We start from the raw sequence: 26,569 nt of genomic DNA on the forward strand, positions 1-26,569 counted from the left end.
GCTCACACATGAGTAGGGTCCATTGGACTATTCATATATTATTTTATTTTATTTTTTAAGTTAATTCAATAATAATTATTTTTTTAAAGTGAGTTGATTCTTCTCGTATTTTTATAAATTTTAATTTTTTTGAGCCGGCTATAAAATTAATTTAAAATATGAGTTAAATCATATATGAATATATTTAAGTCTCTTCTAAATATAAGATGTGAGATCAAATCGATGACTTAATTTGACATCATCACATAGTTAGCAGTCAGATATACACTCTCGCGCGAAGCGTACACCTCCACCTTGCTCATTGGTTGCTTGAGAAAGGACATTTACGTTGAATCTCTTCATTATTCGTAACGACGTATTTGGTAAAGAAAAAAAAAATTTATTAGAAAAATATAATTATCGAGAATATGGTGAAAAAATATTTTTTAGAAAAAAAAAAATTATTTGGTAAACCAAAATATTATCAAAAAAATTGATTTAAGGTGGTGTTTGGTTGGGAGTTTTTTAGGGGATATCTATCTTTCTCAAGTATGGCTTTTAGAAACATCATGTTTGTTTCAACGTTTTTCACAAAAAAACCCATCTATCCAATTTGTCTGGATTTATGAGAAACATAGATATTCGCACTGTTTAGAAACCCAATTTGAAGGTGGAATTTTTCGAAAAACTGGTTATCTGGCTTTTAATGCACTGTTAATTTCATAAAGTTACATAATTTTCCCAGTAAAGTTTTTCCCCACCAAACAATTTTTTTTTACATTTTTCTGCCTATCTCACTTTATCTATCTATCTCATTTTCCTACTATTCCAAAAAAATTTCCTCAACCAAACGCGCCCTTAAGGGTAAACTTCTTTTTGCATTTTGTTGATAATCCAAAAACATCACATTCTAAGTGGGATTCCTAGATAGTGTTTTTGCTCCAATTTTACACATAAAATTATATGTCTATGCAAATGAAAATATACTATGCAAATTATTTAGAAATCCCAACCAAACATGGTCAACTAGAAACCCATGTGAACTTTCTCATCCAAAAATATAAAACTCCCCTACCATTGCACCCCTCGAAATATTTAGTTGAGCTCTCGTTTTTCATATGATAGACTCTAGTCATATGTACATTAATCCTCTCGTCTCCTTGTGAGTTCAACAATTTATCTCTACTTGCTCCTCTAATTTATTGGCGTTGTATGTGAAAATGATAAGGAATATATCTACCGTACAAAATGGCATTCGTTCAGCAATGGAATAAAGGTTTGGGCTCAAGGTGACCCGATGAACTCATTCAAAAATAACTTTACATACAAATATTTATAAGTCTATATATAAATATTGGTTTATCAAGAATATAAAAGAAAAACAGTTTGAACCAATAATTTATTGTAAAAAAATGCTTTAGAATTAATAATTTACAAATTAAAAAACTTTATTTATTATAAAAAGGCGAATATTCATTATACAATATGATTTGTTTTAAATTTAAAAATATTTTTTTACCAATATTTCTCTTGCCAAAAGTGATAAAATTATTTCTTACAATTCAAAAATAATGTCACTCTAAGATTTGAAGAAAAAAATAAAAAATATTTTAAGAAAATTCATGTTACAAAGAAAAAATAAAATTCTCAAAATATTTTTTTTTTAATTTCAAAATGACATTGTTTTGGAATTTGAGAAAAAAAAAAAAAACATTGTAAGAAAATTCATGTTTCAAGGAAAAAATTCTCAAAACACCTTCTTCTTCTTTTTCAAACCCATATTTCATAAAAATAATTTTATCTCATATAATAGAGAAATAAGTTTTTTTATCTGAACCAAATAAAACTAAACATAAGTTACATTCTCTTAAGATCTACCCAAAAAAGCAAAAAAAAGGCAAAGATAGAAAACAGAGATGGCTAAACCGGAGCAAGGATGATGCGGCGGCCGAGAGTGGCCCCAGTTGGTATTGATTTTGGTTTTTAAAACCACAGCCTAAAAAGGTTAGTCCATTCACATTTCACCCACGGCTAATCAAGGAACAAGATTGTGTTGTGAAATTGCGATCCCCACTGTAGAAGAGAAAAAGGTCACCGAGATAGCAACGGACACGTGTCCATTTCCTTTATCCACAAAAGCCCTCACTAAAATCCATAACCTTGTCCCATAACTTTAATTTAACCCCTCTCTCTCTCTCTCCCTGTTTCACGCATCTTCTCCTTGTGTGCTATACGAGTACAACGCCCTGTACAAGTTCTCTTTTTGCTCTGATTGTGCCGCCATTAGGTTTTACCTTTCAGCTTTATGCCCACTATACAAAACCACCGGAGATTCTTCATTCAGAGAGAGATGAACAACTGAAAAAACATCATGACATCTCTGGTAAGACCTATACTCTACTCTGCACCCTCTAATCCTCCCAACAAATGTTTTACCCACTCACTGTGATCCACGCTCGCTCTCAAATCTGTCTCCCCAAGAAGAAAAGAAAAAGAAAAAGAAAAACCCCATCCTTTTTCCTCAAATATCTATAACCCATTTTCTTGAATCTCTGCCCCTTTTTCCTATTCCTCATCCTTTATGTTTATTTCAAACAAAAACTTGTCCTTTTTCATTATAAAAGTAAAAACCAAGTCGGGTACCCATCTTCGATTGTGATTTGTAAAAAGGAAGGGTTTTGAGTTGCTCTTTGATCTTCCTTTCCTCCAAAGTGGCGAAGATGAGTTTGAGTGCAGCCGAGGATGATTCGGCTTCAGAAATTCACATCCCAGCAGAGATTGATTGGCACATGCTTGACAAGTCAAGGTTTTTCTTCCTCGGCGCCGCCTTATTCTCCGGTGTTTCAGCTGCGCTTTATCCTATGGTCGTGTTGAAGACCCGCCAACAGGTTTCTTCCACACACTACTCTTGCCTCAACATGTCTTGTGCCATTATGCGCTACGAAGGTTTCAGAGGTTTTTACAAAGGTTTTGGTACTTCTTTGATGGGAACCATCCCTGCTCGTGCACTTTACATGGCTGCCCTTGAAATCACCAAGAGTAATGTTGGCACCGCTTTTCTTGATTTGGGTTTCTCAGACACCACAGCCACTGCCATAGCTAGTGCCACGGCAGGGGTCACTTCTGCTATGGCTGCACAGTTAGTTTGGACACCAATTGATGTTGTGAGCCAAAGACTTATGGTTCAAGGCACCGGTGGAAGCAAAACTATACTAGCTAATCTTAATTCTGAGAATTACAGGAATGGCCTTGATGCGTTCAGGAAAATTCTGTGTTCGGATGGACCAAGAGGGTTCTATAGGGGATTTGGGGTTTCCATTTTGACTTATGCGCCATCCAATGCGGTTTGGTGGACTTCATATTCAATGGTCCATAGGCTCATTTGGGGTGCTTTTGGTTGTTATATGGGGAAAAGGGATGAGAGTGGTTTGGGTAATGGGTGTGGTTTTAGACCTGATTCCAAGGCAATGGTAGCTGTTCAAGGATTGAGTGCTATTATGGCCAGTGGGGTCTCAGCAATTGTAACGATGCCACTTGACACAATCAAGACAAGGTTGCAGGTGTTGGATGCAGAGGAGAATGGACGAAAGATGCCGTTAACTTTTTTGCAGACGGTTCGGAATTTGGTGAAGGAAGGTGGCATCCCTGCTTGTTACAGAGGATTGGGGCCAAGGTGGGCTTCAATGTCCGTGTCTGCAACTACCATGATTACTACCTATGAGTTTCTTAAACGCATGTCTACAAAGAGTCAATAGAAATTTGACCGCATAATATGCCAAGCAGTTTAAAAGATTATATATAGGAATTAGGATCCTTCTTTCTTTCTTTCTTTTTTTAATTTTCTTTGAAATTTAGTCTGTAGTAGCTTGTAGTCTTGTACATTCAACTTTGTTTTTCTTCTCAAAATTTACCTAACACAAGACCTATAATTTCTGCTTATTTTTGTCTACTTGTCTTTCAGATTTTAGAAATTAAAAGTGTTATTCTTTAGTTTACTCAAATCCTGAGGGTGGCATGGACGGGGCTCTGGCCCTTGCGAGTTGCGACCTTCAAGGGTCGTAGAGACTGGACGCATGAATCGCAGGGTCATGTTCAAAAACATAATTCTATGGGGTTTATATGAATTTTATGCTTTGCTGTCTTACCTAATTTTTGGGGTGGGAATCTTCTAAAATCCATATAAATTGGTATCGAAGTTTTTATTATGTCCCCCAGTTGCAAGATACCACCTCAATAGGATAAATTATTTGAAGTATATTATACTTACACATAACACTTTATTATCATCAGTTTAATTTTCTAACATTAACAAAATAATTATAAAATAAGTATAAAAGGTTAGACGGCATTATAAAATAAGTTTATTTTTCTTACCAGCTTCTAGCTTTTGTGGTGAAAGTCTCCCAACATCTTAATCAATTGGGATCAAAGTTGTTATTATATTCTCCGGTAGTAAAATACCATTTGAATAGGATAAATTATTATTATTATTATTTTATTTTTTTGGACATTTAGGATAAATTATTTGAAGTAAGTTATCCTTATACATAACATTTTATCATCATTAGTTTAATTTTCTAACAATAACAAATAATATAAAATAAGTATAAAAGTTTAGAAGGCATTATTAAAGTTTTAAATATAATCTCTATCTTATTATTTGGGAAATGTTAAAAGGCCAAAAAGTTGTTGTACAATTAAAGGGGTTGGTTCAAGTGGTACATACTTGATTCCACTTAAGTAAGATTTTAGATTCAATTTCTTATAAATGCTAAAAATCTCCATTGAGAGAGTTAATCCCACCATAATGTAAATGTTTCCGACTGGAACAAGATTGCCTCATGAGAGAATACCTCTAATTCCCCCCCCCCCCCAAAAAAAATAAAATAAGTTGTTGCACAAAAAATTTTGGGCAATTTTATTGATGAGAGAAATCATGGTGAGAGAACGAGAGGTTATTGATAAAAAAAAATTTAATTTAAATATGAGAAATATTATACTTACAATTTCATTTCCGTTATAATCTCTTACAACTACTTTTATTACCATTGGACCAAAATCAGATCTACAGTTACAAAATGTTGTCAAATGAAAGCCATTGATTTAATTTTGATCAAAGGATAATAAAAGTAGTTGTAAGTATAACCTTCCTCAATATAAATATTAAATAATACAGTGATTTCAACTAAAATGACATAATTTATATGTCCTTTTAAAATGAAAAACATTTTTCCTATATTTAATTTGTTACTATGTTTTAAGAGTAAAAAAGTTGGTTATTTCACTAACTCCATCAAATTTTAGGTTTTTTAAGTTGATCTCCATACCGTTATGAATAGATGATATACTCATAAAGTGATTAAACAATAGCAAATGGTTTATATGCACAACAAACAGTCAGTTAGCAAAAAAGAAAAAGAAAAACATGAATTTCGGGAGCACAACCAATGGCAGAACAGAAGTGCTCTGGGTTGGAGACCGATATATGGTAATGGAACATTGCAATGTAACCGTTTTTATTGAAGGAGTGAAATGAGATATATTTGCTTTATACAATGGCAAAGATATGCCAAGAGTTTAAATCCCAATAAGATTAGGACATGAGTGGTACAATAGAAACTATATTAATGAGCGGTGGCAGAATAAGAGAACTCAAAAATATATGGCAAACGGAACAGAGGCAGCATGGGGGTGGGTATACCGCCGAACAGCGCCTCCTGAATCTTGTCCTTTCCTGAAACAAGGGGCTGATGAGGAAAACCATTTTTCAATTAACCAAAGCATAAGCAACTCTTAGCCCAAATTAATTAATTAATTAAATATAATAATAATAAAAAAAACATTGTACTACCTATTTCTTTTCTGTGGATTATCAACGTTGAATTTGTATTTCTTGGGACCATTGAGAAGCCAAAACAGCGGGCCAATCTCTGATCTTCGTTCTGTATCCGCTAGATCTCTTGGAAGGTACAATTTTTCTGAGGCATATATTTGGCAACATTAAACAGCCTTTGCCTTAGAAACAGACAGATTGCCGCATGAAATTGAGATAGACAGACAATGACAAATACATTGGATTAGGCAACTTATTTTGGTGGGTAACATGGATAGGATAACTAGTTATGCATCCTTTATTAGAATGATAAACACCAAACATGGTTAAATCTTCCGTTGACCATAATATTTTGTATATTGATTTGATTTTAATTCAAAGTTAATAGAAATAATGTAAGTATGCAAGTTGAGTATGTGGAGTGAGAGTATGTATGTTTAATCCTCACAAGCTATCAAACACTGATACTTTAAAAATTTCGACGTGTCCAGTGGCGGAGCCACGTGTTAATTGGGTGTGGCCTCGGTCTGAGCTAAATTTTAATAAATTGTACTTATTATGTATAATTATATAATTAATTATAATATGGCCCAATCTAAAGTTGTAATTTGACCCGGGCTAATATTTGTAATTTGGCCCTATCAAAAAATTAAAATATGTTTGGTGAGAAATTTGGGTAAGTTGTATTAAGTTATGTGTTCCATTTTCATTTATATAAAAAAATTAAAATATATTCAATAAAATTAAAAAATATTGAATATATTATAATTTTTTTATGCTTCCTGCTCAGGTGTTTTGTATTTAATATAATTTAAATATATTATGATATGAACTAACTAAAATTAGGAAAAATAAATACACATATAATTTTTTGGCCCGGGCTCCAGTTGGAGCCTAGCTCCGCTAATGGACGTGTCGTGTCTGATACTTTTCGACACCCCAACACTCCAACACACGATGTAGAAACTCAAAAAAGAATTCAAAAGGTTATGTTGCGTTGCGTTTTTAGTTCTAAATATTAAATTCGTTGGATTACTATTACCATTTTATAGAATTTAATATAAATATTTGTAATATTTTATGTAATTATGTTTCTTTGCAAAATTAATGGGTATTATAAGTTTAACTTTATTTTTTTGTTAAATTATTGAATAATAAATATAATATACGCAACATAAATTAAAAATATTATTTAATATCAAAACTGTCCTAACATGTCAAAATGTAACATTTTTTATAATTAACTTGTCGTCGTGTCGTGTCCAGTGTCGGTGTCGGTGCTACATAGCTCACAAGTAACATGTTTAGGAGGGGTTAATTATGGACTCGTCTCCAACAAGATTGTCTTTCATGAAAGATACCCGTAATTTATCCAAAATAATAATAATAATAATAATAATATAAAAAGTTATATATAACCTCCATTTTTGTAATCATTTTAAAAATATTTTTCTTAAGAAAATTTGTCGCCGCCGCCATGTAACGGTCATTATTCACTGATAATCTTTTTTAATTAATTAAAAATTATTTAATGTTTTTAAAAGTATTTATTAACTTATTATAGCTAATGTATTTTTAACATTAATGATATTATTAGCACAGCTTTTACCCTATATTAAAGACAAAACTTACACAGATTCAGCATATGATACGTGAATTATGCTTTCGTCAAACATAAATGCTCGAGTTCCAAAGATACCATTGATGAAAAAGATTTAATTGTATAGATTTGTATTTAAAGAGATCAATCTCATTTTTAAATGGTGTAAGAAAACCTAGATAGAAAATCACAATGACAAAATTACGCTCTCATCAAAGCTAAATGCTAACAAATAATTGAACTACAATTGAGAGAAACAAAATTTTCAAGGTACTCTTAATCACATCAATTGGTAGGTGAGAACCTTTTCGTACAATTGCAACAATAATTAATTAAATAACCACTATAAATTTGAACCATATTCCTAAACATTAATAGTGCAATTAATTTTATTTTAATTCCACCAGTTAAGAGATCAACGAATATGGATTGAATTGACACATAAAATTTATGAGAAAAATCCATTTGGAAAAAATTATTGGCATGGTCAAAAAAGATTTTAATTATATGAAAGAAATTACACCCTCTCTAAATACAAGAAAAAGACAATATTACTCTCTCTTATATTAGGAAAATATGTCTTACTCAAAATAACAACATTTGATATTTTTTTCTCTAAATTGGGATGTAAAGAAAACACTTCTTTTGAAATTGGGATGCTTAGAAATGAAGTGCAAAACCCCCATTTATAAATGAATATAGGGTACTGCAACTTGAAACTTTATTACTCCGCATTCTTTATCCAATAAAAGTGTTCACCATTCAAAACCACTAAATGAACTATGGCAAGAGATTTGATTCACATGAAAAACAAAAGCCCCAAAAATTGACTTCATCTTTTCGCCAATTTAATGAAATTATGAAAAGGTATGTTTTGACATAATTACAATTATTATAATATTTAAAGAGTATTATAGACAAAATGTGTAGATAGTTGAGTAATTAATAAATTATATTATTATATGTGTAAATAATATGATATTTACTTATTAAGTATTCAAGTATGGGGCCAATCCAATACTGGTGCTGTAATTAGAAGGAAACATCTACTCAACTCTTCATTATTATCTCTTAGAGGGAACTAGATAGTAAAGCTTATTAAATTTTAATTTTATTAGAAAAAATTACATTTGTACAAGATGTGCTCTTATTTGAATAGAACAGAGTCGTGCAGTTTTTTTTTTTTTTTTTGGGTATGCGAGTCGTGCAGTTTTAATCTAAGCATTTAAAATCTTAAAACTTACATTTTTTTTCTTACTTTAAATTTTAAGAGGCCGGTTATATTGCTTATCATTTTTTTTCACTTTCCAGTGATTATTTTACACATCATTCTAGTAGTTATAAATAGGTTAGGTTAGGTTAGGTTTTGGTTTAAATATATCAGACCAGTGTAAAAAATATTGTGTATAGTCTAGTCTATTAACCAGTGTAGATCCTAAATTATAAGTCTAGCCTGACTTATATTTAAACAATAAAAGTCTTGGCCATGACCTAGGCCTGTTTAAGCTTATTAAACATTCAACAATTAAAAGAATAACTAAAATAATATTATTATATTTTTTAAAATTATTAAAAGAATAATTTTATTTATTATATTTTAAATAAATAATATGATATAGGTCGGTCTGTAAGCTTTTAGGTCTGACATGTACAAAAAAGCCTATAGTCTATTTTCTAAGTAGATTTTTTTAAAAGCCTAGGCCTGTTCTATTTTACTATTTATAATAGGTCAAGTCTGATCTAATATAGGTTAGGCCGTAGGCCCCTATAGGTCGGCCTAGCCCATTTACACCCCTACATGCTAAGATTTAGGTTCCGTTTAGTTGGACTTTTTTTAGCCAAAGGTTACTTCTTTTAGAAAATAAAAAGTTTCGTTTGGATATCTGCTTTAAAAAAAACAGAAACTACAAAAAAGTCAAAAATCTGCTTTTTTTAGAAGCTAAAAATTTTAGTTTCTAAAAATAGCAAAACTCAAAAGTCAAATATTTTTTAAAAATCTAAATAGCTCTACTTTTTGTAAAAAGAACTTTTTTGAGAAATCCATGCAAAGGGCAACGACAAAAATGCCACACTAGTCACAAAAAATTACCTTAATGCCATGGATTGATTTTTTTTTTCTTCCAAATGCCACTCACGTGTTAGGTGTGCACACGTGGCAGCAAGTTCATGGCCACGTAAGCCGCTGCACAATACAACGAGATTACGTGAAAAACAACGTGTCAAACTCGCTTTGCTGCGTAACATGTTATGTGTCAGCTTTTCTGCCATACATGTTATGCTGCATAACATATTATGTGTAAGTAGTTCAACAGATAGGGAGTAAATAAGCTAGGCCGGCCTACAGGGGCCTACGACCCAGCCTATATTAAGCCAGACTTGGCCTATTATAAATAGTAAAATAAAACAAGCATAGTCTTTTAAAAAAAACCAATTTAGAAAATATGCCATAGGCTTTTTTGTACAAGTCGGGCCTATATCATATTATTTACAATATATAAAATAAATAAATTTATTATTTTAATAATTTTGAATAATAAAATAATATTATTTTAGTTATTCTTTTAATTGTTGAGTATTTAATAGGCTTAAACAGGCTAACAAGTTTGCTTTTATTTTTTAAATATAGGTCAGACTAAACTTATAATTTGGGGCCTATAAAGGCTAATAGGTGAGGCTAAACCCAATATCTTTTACACAAACCTAACTTATTTAAGCCAAAGTCTAACCTAACCTAGCCATTTACACCCCTACCAGCAATCTAGCATTTTAAGTCTAATAAATTCACCACTCCTAAAAATAATTAATTAACATTTCTATAATGATTTAAATTAATAAAAGTAAATTAAACTAAAATAATTAACAGACATAAATTAAATTTAATTCATTAACACTCCTAAATTAAATTAAATTTAAATTAACAGCTCCTATAAACGGATGGGTAAAATTAAATACAGATGGGGCAGCTAGAAATTATGGTGGTGGTTCAGCGTGTGGTGGTGAAATTAGAAATGCATCTGGGTACTGGCTCCAAGGCTTTGCATACCATATAGGAATTTGCTCAGCTTTTGTGGCAGAACTTTGCAGTGTCTTGAAAGGATTAGAAGTTGCTTGGGTTGGAGGTTAGAGACATATAATTCTTGAAAGTGATTCTTTGTCAGTTATCACTTTGCTCACCAGAGATGGCGGAGCAGCTCGAGAGTCCAGGCTGGTGGCTCGTATTCGAGCTTGGTTACTGAAGGATTGAGAAGTTCAACTGATTCACTCTTATAGAGAGAGCAATCGATGTGCGGATTGGCTATCAAAATACCCTCTGGATCACTCATTAGATAATACTTTTAGTTCTTTCCCGTCCCCCTAGTATTTGGTTATTGTATTTAGCTGATTTTTCTCAGGCTTACTTTTTGCGATGGATTTCTTTGATGTAGTTTCTGTGGGGTTTCTCCACTACAGTTTACCAAAAAAAAAATAAAAATTAAATTACTTAACAGTTCAAAATAATTTTAACTTAACATAAATTAAATTAAATTAATTAATTAACACTCCTAAAAATAATTAATTAATAATTCTAAAATAATTTAAATTAATATAACTAAATTAATAAAAAGACAGAAATTAAATTTAATTCATTAACACTTCTAAATTAAATTAAATTACTTAATAGTTCAAAAAAAATTAACTTGACATAAACTAAATTAAATGAAATTAATTAACACTCCTAAAAATAATTAATTAATATATACAAAATTAAACTAAATTAATTAGAAAACAAAAATTTAATTTAATTCATTAACACTCCTAAATTAAATTAAATTACTTAACACTCATAAATTAAATTAACAGTCCTACATCAAATTATTTTAACATCAGTTATTTAAAACTAAAATATTCAAACCAATATTAATTTTCCTTAAATCAATTTCAAAATACAAAATTCAATAATAAAATTATCCTATAATTTATTAGACCACAATGATGCAAAAACTGAGAAGAAAAATGATGAATTTATTAGACCAAAAATGCTGGACTGCTGAGCTACGTACACATAATATATTATACAACACAGCATGATTAGTCACATGTCAGAAAAGCTAACACGTAACATACTATGCAGCATAACGGCCACATAATCTCGCTATATTGTGCAACAACTTACGTGGCCATAAACTTGCTGTCACATGTCCACACCTAACTTACCAGGTGTTGTAGCGAGTTAAATGACGTGACATTTTTAAAAAAAATTACAATCTGTGATATCGAAGTAATTTTTTGTGAATAGTATAACATTTTTGTCGTTGTTCCGGGCCAATCTCTCACACCAAAGTCGCAAAATCCACTTCTAAGTGCAAACTCACGCTCATTCAGATAATAAACTAGCCAAAAATACTTATTACTGAATGTAAAATCTAACACGCTTATAGAGGGTTAACCCAATTCACATTGACAATTCCGTGCTGTCCTTGACAAATGCTAGAACTTGAATAAGAAGAGAATAACATTACGGGGGAGAATATAAAGTTCACTAAGACACCACTAAATTAAGTAAACCCATAACACAATTCTTAAGTTCGCTCATAACATAAATATGCAAATTTTAGACGGAATAAACAGTACGTCAGATACCTAATGTAACAACTGAAACAGTTTAACTAGAACTGACAAAGACGAATAAACCGGACCTACTAAACAAATTAGCAGCCATATAATTGCCAGGACATATAGTAGTAACTATCCTAGCCACTAACAAGGTCGAGCTCTCTTGTTGCTGCAAGATGGACATTTGTACTGCTTGATATGTTCAGCCCTAGCAGGGGTAATCTTCACACACTTTCCATGGAACCACTTCTCACATATATCACAGCAAATCCAAAATTCATTAGCCGCATAGTACTCTCCGCATGCCCCACACTGAGTATTTCCATGCTCCTCCTCATCTTCCTCTTCCAAACCATCTTCATCCACATCCTTCGGTTGAATTGCTTTTGAATACTTCACTTGAGATTCAGAACCCCTCTGAAGTTGCCAAACCAAAAGAGATTATCAGAAAAAACACTAAACTAACCACCGAGTCGTGTATCAAATTCAAAAAAAATTAAGAGAATAAAGTAATTAGCTTCATTGTTAAAAGCTATGCCATCAGCAAACTATCATACTAATGGCTAGTTTGATTTTCAAGCTTGCATACCTTGGAGTTTGATTTGGATTTGTTACTGCTATGATTAGAAACTGATGACTTTTCCTTTCCTTGTTTCTTGGCCATCCCCGTAACAACCTCAAATATTGTTGGAAGATCATTTATCATATTAAACAGTCGCTTCCTGCATATGAAGAATGAGAAATAGATATTGATGAAAGATAACAGAGTAATCTTCAAAAAAAAGAAAAAGAGAACAAACTGAAAAACATATATCAAATTAACTACCAGCATTAGAGAATGCAAACTGAAGCACTATTAGCACTAAAGGGGGGTCAAAATCAATGTCAAGTAAATGGTATTAGGTCTACTAACAGCAGAAATTCCAAGCAAAGGTACAGAAACAATGTGTTGTTCTCTAAAACAAAACACGCGTTATAATTAAAAAAAGAAATTATTAAAATGTGAGCAATGGAACATTAAAAGAGTATAAAGATAATGAAGAAGTCTATTTCTACCAAGAGGAAAAGCTGATAGTCTGAAATCATGGCAAAACTAAAAAAAGAATTCATAGGCCTGAATGAGTACCGAAACTTCAATATCCATAAATACCTTTAGCAATTTTTGAACGGTGCTGTTATTATGAACTTGCAATTATAAAAGTAAACATCTTAAGTACTAAGTAGCAGAAACAAAAATGTGAACTCCCCACTTCCTCATGTACGCAAATCTGTGCACATTATTCATGAAAGTCAGAAGTGCCACAGCTTTTTAGTTTTCCAACTAAGTCAAAGTCCGCCAAGGAAATGGAAGAGCTCCAGAACGACAACATAACCCTGCAAGCTGAGTTGGATGCTACCACTGCTCAACTAAACTTCCTCCAGCGCGCACGAGCTGCCTACAGCTAATCATACCAACAAGACTATTAGAAGGTAATCTGATACAAACTTTGGAAGAACCTCCCCCCAAAAGTTAGCTCATGAGGTAGGAGAGCCCAAAGTCCATATAAATCTCACACCAGAACCTTATGTTTCCGATGTGGGAATCCAAGTCCAGTACCTTAGAGTAGGATCGTAACATTCCACCACACTCCGCAGCCCCGACATTGCACTAGTTTTTTACTAGCCCTGGGCTAACACTGCAATGCCAGTGTCATCACCAGCGCCGCTTTATTGCAATTGGAAGACATAGCGGAAGGCTTTAATACCAATTGATACGAACCTTGAGAGAATCTCACCCCAAAAGCTAGCTCATGAGGTAGGAGAGCCCAAAGTTCATATAAACCCCACACTAGAACCTTATGTTTCCGATGTGGGACTCCAAGTCCCATACCTTGGAGTAGGATCGTAACATAAATATTCTCTTATGACTGAATCCCCAGATCAATTCCACCCCCATCCAGAGAAGTGATGGGTAATTCACTGGAAAGTTTAGATAATGATAGCAAGTTCAGCAGATTGCAATCAGTTAAAAAACAGAGAACTTCAATAGTTGTGACAAAAGAGAAAAGAAAAGATCACAAAATATTAACCCTTTCCATGTGATTATTACAACATATTATTTGATAATTGATACGGTATAGACAGTATAATCTTTCACCAAAAGTTTGAAGATTTAGTTCTCTCCAGCTGTATGGAACATTTCAAGTATAAACTACAGGTACGGTTTTCAACTTTAATAGAAGAGAAACTAAAATTGAACAGTCCAATGTTCATCTGTTCTCTAAGTTAGAACTAGCACCTTATTTTTACTAAACCTTAGACAATTCTTTTTATTTACCATAAAAAACACTATATGTCACGAACATACTAATATGTGAGCATTCATCTTTGAAATATTCCATTGAGTTGCCTTAGATAAAGGAAGGGGAAAAGAACAATACAACAAAGTGTCTGTGCATTGACAGGTACTATGTTAGTATATAGCAGTAATAAAGTATGATACCAACCAAAACCCCAATAGAAAAGTCAGCTATTCATATTCTGCTTCGATAGTCAGCTACTTTTCCTCGAATGAAACAAAGAATGACATGCTTACAACTAGTTGTAACTACCAATGTAGCAAACATTACAAGAGGCAATTAAGGTACATTAGGTAAGGGTGTTCTTTAAGTTACACTTTCTGATTTGTTTATCTGTATTTATCAGACACACATCCCTTTTGTCTCTAACCATTTATTTCTTATAACCTAATGTTCAATTTACTTATTCCATGTGCCAATAAAGCAACAAAAGAATTTTTTCCATAAGATACATTCAAACCTCAAATCATCCGTGATTTAAAATTTAGATAATACTGTGAAAACAATGTCCAGGCATCTGAGTAGTTGAGCCTAAAGGTATGCATGCTAATTGAGATCAAACATATACACCATTAAAGAAAAAATCTAATCAGCAGAGTAAAACCACGTTTATAAAGGGGTACAGGTAAACAATTACCTATCGGCCTTATCAAATCCAAACCTAGCACCAAAATAAAAAGCCACAGAAAGTAACCATGCATCACTGTGCACAGCAACCAAGGATAGCCAGTCCTTTTCTTGCATCCCGTCTCTGGCAAAGTTAATGCCCAATGCTGGCTCTGGAAGCTCAGGAGGCACCTCCTCAGCAGGCAGATTGACTTCCCAGTGCTCGCTAGGAAAACCATAAAGGCAAAGATTTTCCTTCTCTGCATCACAAAGCTCAAAAATCAATTGAAGTTATAAAACTGACAGCATTCCATCCACTTATTTGATTCTCCACCAGAATGAAATTTAAGAACAGCAATTTTTGAACAGAAATGCACACATAGGAGCTGGTTGAGTAGTTTTCAACTTCCCTTTAGTCTAACAGTCAATTGAAATTTCAAAACTATATAATTAAGTGTAATACAATCAACTCATTACATCACAAAGGGAGTTAGGACGAATGCGGATAAAATTCAGATTCTTGCAACTGCAACACATCAGATATAATTCATAAGAAAATATGGATGACGAAATGATAAAAAACAGTAAAATGAAGCCATCTATATAGATCAATTTTATCCCAATTTAACGAGCAAGTAAAGTCCGGTAAGCCAAATGAACTTTTTGGCCCAAGTTCAAACAAACAAAGAAAAATAAAACAAATTTTAATTGAAATCTACAAACAGCTGAGGAGTTTTACAATTAAGATTCCACCCAAACACGGAAGGCATATTGTCACTCCCACTTTGGCAGTGACAGCACCACATTATGGTAAGGGCGTGCCCAGCTATGAAGCACCGACTCCGACACGGCGTTTTCGATACGTTCTCGATAGAACCGTTAATTCGTTGATATGATATAATACGTTTCCGATATGCGTATCCGATACGTCGGAAAAAAAAATTCAGAGTGTCGGTGCTTCGTAGGTGCCCAGGCACCCACTGAAAAGCTCTAATTTCTACGAGATGCCTTGAATTTAGGTACAAATGTTTATTTTCTTTATTTAAATGTAACCCCGCTCAATTTTTATACAAGTATGTATTAACTCTCAATAATTTCCTGTTCAAAGATATAAGGAATAATGACTAAATAATTAACAAACTATGACTGGTTTGATTGTAGAAAATAACCTCCTTGCCCTACCCTGCTAGTCGGGGTTTAACGGGAATTAGTTAGTGAACAAAAAAATTGAACTGAATTCCAATTCGAAAAAGGGAAGAGCCACATGGTTCTGCTTTTCATTACATACCAGACTGGAATTACAAGACATAAAATAATTTGAAAAATAGAAATTAAAAAAATAACAGCAAGTTTCCCTAGCGTGGTAGCCAATAGCCATTGACAAGAGTCAGAACTCAGAACCAGTCCGTTAAAAGCGAATAGGTTAAAACAAAATAAAAACAAAAAATACACGACTTTCTGTTCAGCACAAGCGGAAAGCAGAAAAGGAATAGAGAAAGAAAAAAAAAAAAACACATACCTGGATCACACTGCTGAAAGAACTCTTCAACACCTGCACAAAGCAGAGGAGAAAAAACATTACAATGGAAGAAAAGGCATAATTGAATTAAGCAGAGAGAGAGAGAGAGAGAGAGAGAGAGAAATTGAATTTAAATAATATGATACCGGTGGTTAAGGCCTTAATCATGCCAGCTCTGCGCCCTTTGAAATCTCTGAAAACCTCCTCCACCGTACGAGGATTGTACGGAGCTCCTGCATCCATGTTTTGAGAACAGAAGGTTCTCTCTCTCTCTTTTCTCTCTCAGTGTGAGTGTGAGTGTGAGTTGAAGTGTGTAAATGGAGGGAAAGAAAAGATAGGAAACTATTTGACCCTTCTCTCTTTCTTTTCTCCTCTCTCTCTCTCTCTCTCTCTCTCTCTGTGTGTGTGTTTACGCAACAAACACAATACAATGTTGCGGATTTGAATCGGAACCAATTGAATATGTTAATTCGATTTTATAAAAGCCCATGGGTCCGTCAACCGGGTTGGGTTATAAATCACAATACAATTTTCATTGCCCCCTTTATTATGGGTATTTTCAAAATTTACCGGTACTTTTTTACATATGATCTTCTTCTCCACGAATTTGGATCGTCATCGGTTAAAGCTAACTGCACATACACCATGCCGTTTAAATCCTACTTTCCTTTTTTAAAAAATCGGATGCTCTCACGTGTTGTATCATGTGAGTGATTTTAATCATTGATAAATAAATTAATGATAATAATTTTATAACTTTTTATCTTAATAACACATGAAAAAAAAAAAAAAATTACCGTAAAAGATTAGAGTCTTCTTCTTCTTCTTTTTTTTAGGCAAAAAATTTGATGACAAAAGCAGTTCAAGATAATTTGAATTTGAAAAATATAAAAAATTGTTTTTGAAAAATAATAATTAATTTAAGGAAAAGTGTTTGTCATTTTAAATGACATAAAGTTATGTCATTTTAAAAGAGAGATAGACACAAAGTTTTATTTTTTTATTTAAAATTTAAATTAAAAAATAACTACACATTTTCTTCCCCATGATTTTCATTCCTTGTGTCTATCTCTCTCTTAAAATGACATAATTTATGTCATCTAAAATGACAAACATCAAACCCTTAATTTAACTATTTATTAGAGTTTTATGTCCCGTTTTTGGTAGAAAGAGATTTATATCCTTTAATATAATAATTATAAATCGATCAAAAGTTTAAATTTGAAAAATTAAAAATTAATTAATTAATTATAATGTAATCAGCCTTAAATACTTATAGATTTTTTTTTCTTTTTTTGGTAAAATTATAAAATAAATCTTTCCTATAATAAGAAAATTGTTTATAACCCAATCAGTATTAAATATATCCAGAATAAGAAACCAGTTAAAGTTAAATCCATAAGATAATTAAAGGAAAACATCCAAACACTTAGTTAATCATTTTTATTTTATTTTTAACATGGAGGAAGAAACCGAAAAAATAATATATAACCTAGGTGGAAGACATCCAAACACTTAGTTTATCACGTTATATTTTATCTTTTAAATTTTACAGTGAAAACCTTAAACCAATCAAACCGAAACACATCAAATTGGAACATCAGTTAGCATAAAACGAGTAACACGTAGCTGTCTCCGTCAGATCACTTGTTTTAATTTTACTTTAGGATAAATACCATTTTTAGTCCCTAACAAAAAACACGATCCCCACTTTAGTTCCTTACAAAAATAAATTAGTCAGTTAGTCCTTAACAAATTCAAAGTGGACCCATTTTAGTCCTTTTGAAGGACTAATATGGATATTTTTTGAATTTATGAGGGACTACGATTTCAACTAAATGGATCCACTTTGAATTTGTTAGGAACTAACTGATTAATTTATTTTTGTAGGGGACTAAAGTTGTTTTTTTGTTAGAGACTAAAAAAAATATTTACTCTTTATTTTATTTAAATATTTTTGGCATTCTTCAGACAAATCGCTTGATTCTACAATGAGTGTTTTTATAGATTGAGAGAAGAGGAAGAGAGAAACTCATTTGATGTATACGAAACCATAATCCATTTAGGTATATTTATTATTATCTCATTTGGTTCCATTATATTTAATTGGGCCCCTGTATTAATTATTTAATTTTCCAATTAATTAAATAATATGATATCATTAGAATTAAATATGTCACTCATAATTATATTTCAAATAAATTTTATTAATATATCATCAAAATCACACTTTTTGTTTAATGATACAATCTTTGCATTTGACATGTATATAACTCGATGAAATTATAATGGTATTAAAGTAATTAAAAACCTTGATTGATGCAGAAATTATTAATTAAAATAAAACCATGCGTGTATCTAAAGAGAAAATAGCGATGATCTATATAGGATTGTAATAATTCAGAATTTAATATCATTAAAGCGATGTACATTCAACCTTAAAAAGTACAAAATTATTGATCCAAAAGGATTTAAAATATTGTCCTCTGGCGTTGGTATTATCATGATGAAAATATCTTCAATACTTTCGTAATATTGAAGATTCAGTGTATTTTTATTAAATTTAGAAAAAAATATAACTAATTTTACTCATTCTATTTATTCTTTTATAATTATTGCCACCTAGATCTTACTTTTTCATAATTTCAGTAAAGAAATGTCTATTCCTATAATAAAAAAAATATGCCTCTTCATGACATATGTCGTGCTCGTATTCCAAGTGGCAAATACGATCAGAGTTAAGTTTGTATGCTTTTAAAGCACGAGAGAGTAGATGTATCCAAAAAAAAAAAAAAAAAGCACGAGAGAGTAGAGACTTTCTGGACGTGAGATTTAACTTTTCATGGTCATTGAAAGTATACGACATGTGAAAAATGTTTATCTTTATAAATAATATAATTTATATCTTTTTATTTTTATAAAGAGATGAATTTATATTTCTATTTTTTTTTGTCAACTCTCTCTTCTTTTTTATCTATTTTTTTTCTTTTTTAAAATGACACAACTTTACATCTTTTAAAAATGACACACACTTTACCCATTATGAACACCTAATTTTGTCCTAAATATATTTCTTTTGTAATTTGCAATCAGCTAATATTAAAAAAGAAAAAAGAAAAAAAGAGAAAGAAAAATACAAAAGGACGATCAAAGAAGAGTATAGCATGCTGAAAATGACCTTGCCCCCACCGTTGAAGAAAAATACAAAAGAGTTAAATGCTGGCAGACAAAGCTATACCAAAGTCTCATAGACAAGCATTTGAAACCAAAAGAAAAAGAAAGCACCTTGAAGAACAAATACCAAAAAGGATGGATCAATGCTATCTCTGCACAAAGGAAGAGCAGCATGCCTGACTACCAATGGGATGGAGTAGAGGGGATCAGAAATCACGTTAGGCAAAGAAAAAAAAAATGTTGACGAGGGACTATATAAACAAAGGGGCGGTTCTTGAGGGGTGACAGGGAAGAAGCTTAAAAACAGAGAAAAATGGAGTTAGAGAAAAAAAAAAGTTAGTTGGGGTTGGAGATTTTAGGGGGAATCGGACCTAGAAGAAAGAAAAGAAAAGGGAAATTTATGAAGTGAGATAGAGATAGAAGAAGAGAGGATAAAAGGGTTCTGGGGAAAATAAGGAATTCAGAAACAGAGACACAGGAGAAACTCTAGTTTCTAGGAGGAGCAAAGAGCCTCCAACTGTCGACAAGCCAGAAAATCTACCAACCCGTCCCTGTCAGACCAACCACCGCCAGTTTCGCTGCACTGTGTGAACCAATGCACCGCTACCGCTGCTTCATGAGGCTCGCCAGACTTGCACTCCAACTAATCCCGTGGGTTACTGCTTTCTAAATGATGGAGATACATGGTAGCTGTTACCTTCCTTTATTTGGTAAATGAAAATGTTTATTATCATTTCATTTTAATCTTAGAATTGCTAATGCCTTTGGTAAGTTTATTATTTTCTAATCCTTATCTCTGTTCAATGTCGCATTCCTAGGCTTTTTTACCTTTATAACCTTTTATTAATAATTAATTACCAAATTGACCTTCATTATAAACTATTTCAAAAATTTAACCTCCCCAACAAACATAACACCAATCTGCCCCTGTTTGACCGTTGACCACCAAGTCTACCCGGGTACTCCCCTCCCTACCCGGGTATTTTTTGAAATTTTTTGTCTACCCGGGTAGGGAGGGGTGTACCCGGGTAGAGTTCTTCAATCTGGAAAAATAGTTGAATTATTTACCCGGGTACATAGGGGTGTACCCGGGTAAATCTCCACCAGAAACCCCAAAACCCCTCCTAGATCTCTGCAGCAGCCAACAAACATACAATTTACAAAATCGGTTTCTCCTCCTTATCTTCATCTTATGTTAATTTTTTTATCCCATCTTCCCACGGTATTGTCACCTACCATTTGCTATGGTTTTTTCAAATCTTGGGTTGGTTGAAAGTTCTAAACTTTTTTTTTGATTTCTTTGCAAGTTTGGTTTTGAATGAATGCTTCTGAGAAAAGGGTACCTTTCAACTTTACTGCTCTTGTACTTGTTCCTCATACAATTTTTTCCTAATCTAGTTTGTTGCAGTTTTTGAACAGGTATCGCTTCTTGTCATTGGATGTGTGAATTTCTGAACTTATTTGACAGAGGCCATGCATTATTCTGCCTCCTCCTGCTTCATTTTGCATCCAAGGCCTGGTGTCAGTTTCCGAGTTCTGTTAGAATTCCTGGTGATGACTGTTAATGTAAGTAAACTTACAAGTGCTATAGGAGTTGTTATGTAGCAGTCTCTTGAGTTCAATGGGATTTCATTTTAGTCTCTTGAGTTTTATTTCATTTTAGGGTTTTTGACAGAGATTTACCCGGGTACACCCCTCCCTACCCGGGTAAATAATTCAAACATTTTCCCAGATTGAACTCTACCCGGGTACACCCCTCCCTACCCGGGTAGACAAAAAATTTCAAAAAATACCCGGGTAGGGAGGGGTGTACCCGGGTAGGCTTGGTGGTCAACGGTCAAACAGGGGCAGATCGGTGTTATGTTTGTTGAGGAGGTTAAATTTTTGAAATAGTTTATAATAAGGGTCAATTTGGTAATTAATTATTAATAAAAGGTTATAAGGGTCAAAAAGCCTGCATTCCTATATTTGGGAAAATGAGGATGTTTTTTTTATTATTTTATTCCAAATCCTAGAATTGTTGGAATAGTAAGTTTATGCTAGTGTCTTTGGGAATCCCGACCTCTGCTAGGATTGTCAACTTGGATCGGACTGAATCATTTATTCTTACTTTCATTAAGTAAATTTTTTATTTGGACTTAACAAATTATTTCATAATTCTTTCTCTCTTTGTTAAGAGTTCCATTTTAGTTTTAAAATATTTATTCTATATACCCGAGTGCTTTAATCGATCACCGCAAAGAGTATAAAAAATTAATATGAAATAGAATAGGAAGAGGGTGTTTAAAATTATTTAATCTGGCTGTTGTAATCTTGTATTTTTTGTTTTTGTTTTTCTCAAGTATTTGTTCATGTCCATCGACACATTTATCTACTTAGTTGGTATTATTAATCCTAAGCTATTTTCTTTTTTATTTTAAATGGTTGATTTTAACCGTGACAGTTTGTTAACTCCACGTATTTCATTTCGGATCATTTTAAATGTGACGGCTTGATGATATGAAACAAATCAAATTTATCATATTTTCATATCAATTTAAAACATATAATAATGTTAAAATTACGCCTAAGGGTGATTTAGCCGTGACGGCTTGTTTAATCCTGCGTGTTTGGTTATGGATCATTTTAACCGTGACGGCTTGATGATTCGTAACTCATTAAAATTGCCATATATTGTTTTTTATAACCTTAAAATCATTTAAAAGGGGTAATTTAGTCGTGACGGCTTGTCAACCCTGAGTGCGATCAGAATTATTTTAGCTGTGACAGCTTGGTAATCCGAAATTTCTAAATTTAAAATCAAAAATAATCAACATGCAAACATGTTTTTTTTTTAAAGAACGACGTAGCTTTGAATTCCTCACTGCACCTGAGGATACGTCGGAGCGAAACTCTTTCCGTCAAGCTAAAATGAAATTTTAATAATTTAGTCTTCTTACTTCCTAATCAATCATATTTATTTATTTCAAGGGATAAAACAAATATTTTTAAAAGCTATTAATAATTCGCACAATTAATTTAAGGTAACCGTTTTGCAACGGATGTGTCAGGGGTGCAGTGAGATTAAGTTTCCACCCTTCGCTGCGCATAATTAGACTCCCGAACCTTTGATCTATAATTTTAAAGACCAGTTTGCAATAAAAGATTTTCCAATTTTTCCAAATTAAATAAAATTGGTGGCGACTTCATTGTCATTATCTTTTAATTTCGGGTCGTTACACGCATACCATATTCATTAGACATTCTCACTCTCACTATCTCTTTTTTTGTTTGCTTTAATTACTTTTTTAATATTATAATTGTTGTGATACAATAAATAGTATAGAGAATACTTAAAAATCTCTCCTCAAAACGCTTACAGGAATCTTTAAGCATTTATGGAGCAAGATGTTTTTTTGTTTTTTTAGTCAGTGTATACGATCTTAATTATTATATTAAAATAAAAATAACAATTCAATGATACAGAGCAATATATATATATATATATATATATATATATATATATATATATATATATATAGAGAAAGATATTTTTTTCACTATAGAACTATAGGAATTTCTCAAATACACATGCTTTATGGCCCAATTTTATGTTGAATACCTCGGGTTTACGTGTTGTGTGCATAGCTCACGTTTGGGTTGAAAGTTGCATACACGTGCAAGTTTTTTGTTTCCTGGGCTTTAGTTGCTCAATTTTTCTTTCTAAATATGTATTTGTCAAAACGAATTAAAATTAGTAATGGCTTTGACTTTTTGACTTTTTATTATTATTATTTTTCTTAATTTTGAGTTCACTTTTTTAAAACCTAGTCCAACTGCACTATCAATAGCACATTCACTCGCCAAGAAGAAATGGGCTAAAAGTGAAAACCTTCTATTGGTTAAGGATAGCCTGAATTGACTTGTAGTAATAATTGTTAAAATCCTGAAGTCTTGTTTTAACAACCAAAAATCTGGTTTTAACAACCAACCATAAAAAATGGCGACATTTAGCTATATTGTATTTAATTTAATTTTATTTTAAAAAAAAGATAGAATATTGTAACAACCAATTAAGGTTTCTATCAATGTTATAAGCAATCAATTTTACCGTTAGATCAATTATGTTGATCCAACGGTTATATTTACTTTTGTCTTTGTATTGTTATGATTCATCATATTTAATATTTTATATTTATTTCCACCTTAGTAAGGTTATAGAAATAAATATAACCGTTGGATCAATATAATTAATCTAACGGTGAAGTTAACTGAAAGTAACATTGATAGTAACCCTAATTGATTGTTATAATATCATACTTTTTAAAAAAAAGCTTAGCCAAATAGTAATTTTACCAGGACAACCTGCACCTGAGTATACAAGCGATCTTATCGTTTTTATGTTGTTTTCATTTACTTTCGTAATGTTTTATAATTCAACAGAAAAAATAACTTATTTTATCAATAATAATTGATTCAAGTGTTTTAGAATTCGATAAACTAGTTGGCAAGAAAATTTTCCAATTAAACCCGTTAATTTAATCACTATAGGCTTTTAATATATATATATATATATATATATATATATATATATATATATAGGAGAAGAATCCGTTCACAAACTTTTTCTTACAAATTTATGTAAATTGCACTATGTTCTCCCGGGAGAAGATAATGTAGTTTGTAAGAGTTTGTAAACAAAAAAGTTTGTAAATATAACCTGCCCCATATATATATATATATGTGGTGATAATTTGTTAGGTATATATTTACAAATATATATACGTAGGAACGTAATTACATCATCATATATAGTTTAATTATTGACCTAATTAGTTGAATCACTCATATAGGGATGTAACTTTTCGGAATTACTATCCAAACCCAGTTACTAACCAGACCACTAACAATCACAGACACAGTCCATGGTGCACAGCAGTTATAACCCAAACACTAAATACAATGAACATTATCAGAGGCTTCCACTGCTGGATTAAGCAAATTCTCCCTCCCCAAGCGTTATACTTTTCATGGGCTATAGCTCTTCAGGAATTCAATTGACTGAATATCATGATGCCTCAGCTTTCCTACCCAATTGACATAGCACTAATCTAAGCATTTATATCAAATACAGGGCATCTCTTGCACATCTCTTCAAATACTGTCTCCGCCTCTTTCATTTTTCCCTTTGCACACAACTCCTTGACAAAAGTGCAGAAAGTGTCTTTGTTGATTACAAAGTTCTTGTCAATTATATTATAAACCGTCTTCAACGCCATTTCTTCATCCCCATCTTCACAATATCCCCCAAGTAAGCAGTTGTACATAGCTGCATCAAGGTTATGCCCATTCTGGAGCATGTCCCAAACAAGCTCTTCAACTTGTTGCATCCTACCCTTCACTTCACAAAGACCACATATGACTATGCTATATGATAAGAAGTTGGGTGAGCAACCCATTTGAGGCATCTGCTTTAAAAGAAGAACTGCTTCTTCAAGCTTCCCCTCAGCCACAAGAACTCTAAACACTGCATTAAAACTCGACACACTCGGCTTAATGCCCCTTGCCCCCATTCCCCTCAGAAGTGAAACTGCTTCATTTGATTTTCTAATCTTGCAATACTCATTGACAATGACATGGCATGCTTTCACATCTGGATTCAAACCGCGACTAACCATGTCCTTCAGATGCTTGATAGCGTCATCAGACTTTCCCAGAATGCAAAAACCCTTCAATATGCTGGTGTTTGTGGTGATGTTGTCTTTTAAACCATTTAACCTCATCCTAGTCATCATCCTCCTTGCCTCATCCACATATCCGCTCAAACAAAGACCTTCAATTAATGCATTGTAAGTCAAAACATTTGGGTGACAACCTCGTTCCAGCATCTCCTTCATGCAGTTCAGTGCCTCTTGGAATTCACCTTTCTTGGAATGCCCATCAATCAAAGTGGTAAAAGTCACCACATCAGGTTCGCAACTCTTACTTTCCACCAATCGATTAAAAACCCTCTTGGCACCCTCCATATCACCTTTCTTGCAAAACCCGTGGATCATTGTGTTGTAAGTAATCACATTGGGTTCACAGCGCATTTCATCGAACACCTTTCCGGCACTTTCGACCATGCCCATTTTGCAGAAACCCCTAATCATAGTTGTGTAAGTGAAAACATCGGGTTTCACCACATCTTCTGCCACAACCTGATCGTAGATAGCCATGGCCAGATTGACCCGATTTGCTCTAACGAGCACGCCCAATATGGCGTTTAAGGAGAACACACAGCGCCCTCTTGCAAAGACTTTGGCTTTGTGGAACCAATGAATGGCACCCCTGATATCGCCACGATCACCCAAAGCGTTGATGAATTTACAGATGAAGAAGTCGGAGAGTTTGTTAGAGTGGCGAAGGAGAGAGTATGCGGTGGAGAAAAGGGAGTGAGAAAGCAAGACACCGGTGATGGCGGAGTAACATGAGCGAGTATGATAGTAGTTGTTGGGGTTGGGTTCGGGGTTCGATGCCCAGTTGAAGAAGAACAGTGCATGATAGGGGTTCTCTGCACTCTTAATCACTTGGATAACCAAGCTTGGGTTGAGGTGAGATGAAAACCCTTTAAGGGGTTCACAATCTTTACTTTGGGGATTTAGGGTTTGAAGGAGTGATGTAATTGAGGATGCGATTGGAATTCGAGGTGTAGCAGAACAAGGTTTCGCTATGGCTTTCCGTAACGGCAGAGCCATTTGAATTGTAACTATTTTATTTTTTTTTGGATTTGGATACTTCATGTTATTTTAACAAAGAGATAAAAGAGAGGGAAATATATGGTTTTTAAATAACTAATTTTGATCAAATAATCACGTGATCACTTTCTCTGTTTCTCAGCTAAGAGCATTCAAATCCATTTTTCCCACTCTATCAGCATTCGAACCGGACCATGATGGCGTTGTCCT

At 32.8% G+C, this 26,569-nt stretch overlaps 3 protein-coding genes across 7 annotated transcripts; 1 reads left to right on the forward strand and 2 right to left on the reverse strand.

The window, feature by feature from the left end:
- Window positions 1–2,212: 2,212 nt before the first annotated feature.
- On the forward strand, window positions 2,213–3,898 carry LOC133317141 (uncharacterized). Its single transcript, XM_061518969.1, has one exon. The coding sequence runs from the start codon at window positions 2,700–2,702 to the stop codon at window positions 3,732–3,734; it is 1,035 nt and encodes a 344-aa protein (XP_061374953.1). The 5' UTR covers window positions 2,213–2,699; the 3' UTR covers window positions 3,735–3,898.
- Window positions 3,899–11,837: 7,939 nt separating this feature from the next.
- LOC133317057 (PHD finger protein ALFIN-LIKE 4) lies at window positions 11,838–18,057 on the reverse strand. 5 transcript variants are annotated; one of them, XM_061518849.1, is made up of 5 exons: window positions 16,616–16,900; window positions 16,470–16,502; window positions 14,982–15,210; window positions 12,595–12,727; window positions 11,838–12,398 (listed from the first exon to the last, which is right to left on the reverse strand). In XM_061518849.1, exons 1-5 carry the CDS (start codon window positions 16,710–16,712, stop codon window positions 12,150–12,152), a joined length of 741 nt encoding a protein of 246 aa, XP_061374833.1. In that variant the 5' UTR covers window positions 16,713–16,900; the 3' UTR covers window positions 11,838–12,149. The 5 variants fall into 5 exon arrangements, with proteins under 5 accessions (XP_061374833.1, XP_061374832.1, XP_061374834.1 ...); XM_061518848.1 differs by having other exon boundaries at window positions 11,838–12,420; window positions 12,587–12,727; XM_061518847.1 differs by having other exon boundaries at window positions 11,848–12,422.
- A 6,437-nt stretch (window positions 18,058–24,494) lies between these two features.
- On the reverse strand, window positions 24,495–26,359 carry LOC133317118 (pentatricopeptide repeat-containing protein At1g09900-like). Its single transcript, XM_061518942.1, has one exon. The coding sequence runs from the start codon at window positions 26,357–26,359 to the stop codon at window positions 24,734–24,736; it is 1,626 nt and encodes a 541-aa protein (XP_061374926.1). The 3' UTR covers window positions 24,495–24,733.
- Window positions 26,360–26,569: the final 210 nt, after the last annotated feature.

The sequence above is a fragment of the Gastrolobium bilobum genome, unplaced genomic scaffold (assembly GCF_033153095.1).
Source record: "Gastrolobium bilobum isolate Gb01-03AN ecotype WA unplaced genomic scaffold, APGP_CSIRO_Gbil_v1 utg5255, whole genome shotgun sequence".
In the NCBI taxonomy this organism is placed as follows: domain Eukaryota; kingdom Viridiplantae; phylum Streptophyta; class Magnoliopsida; order Fabales; family Fabaceae; genus Gastrolobium; species Gastrolobium bilobum.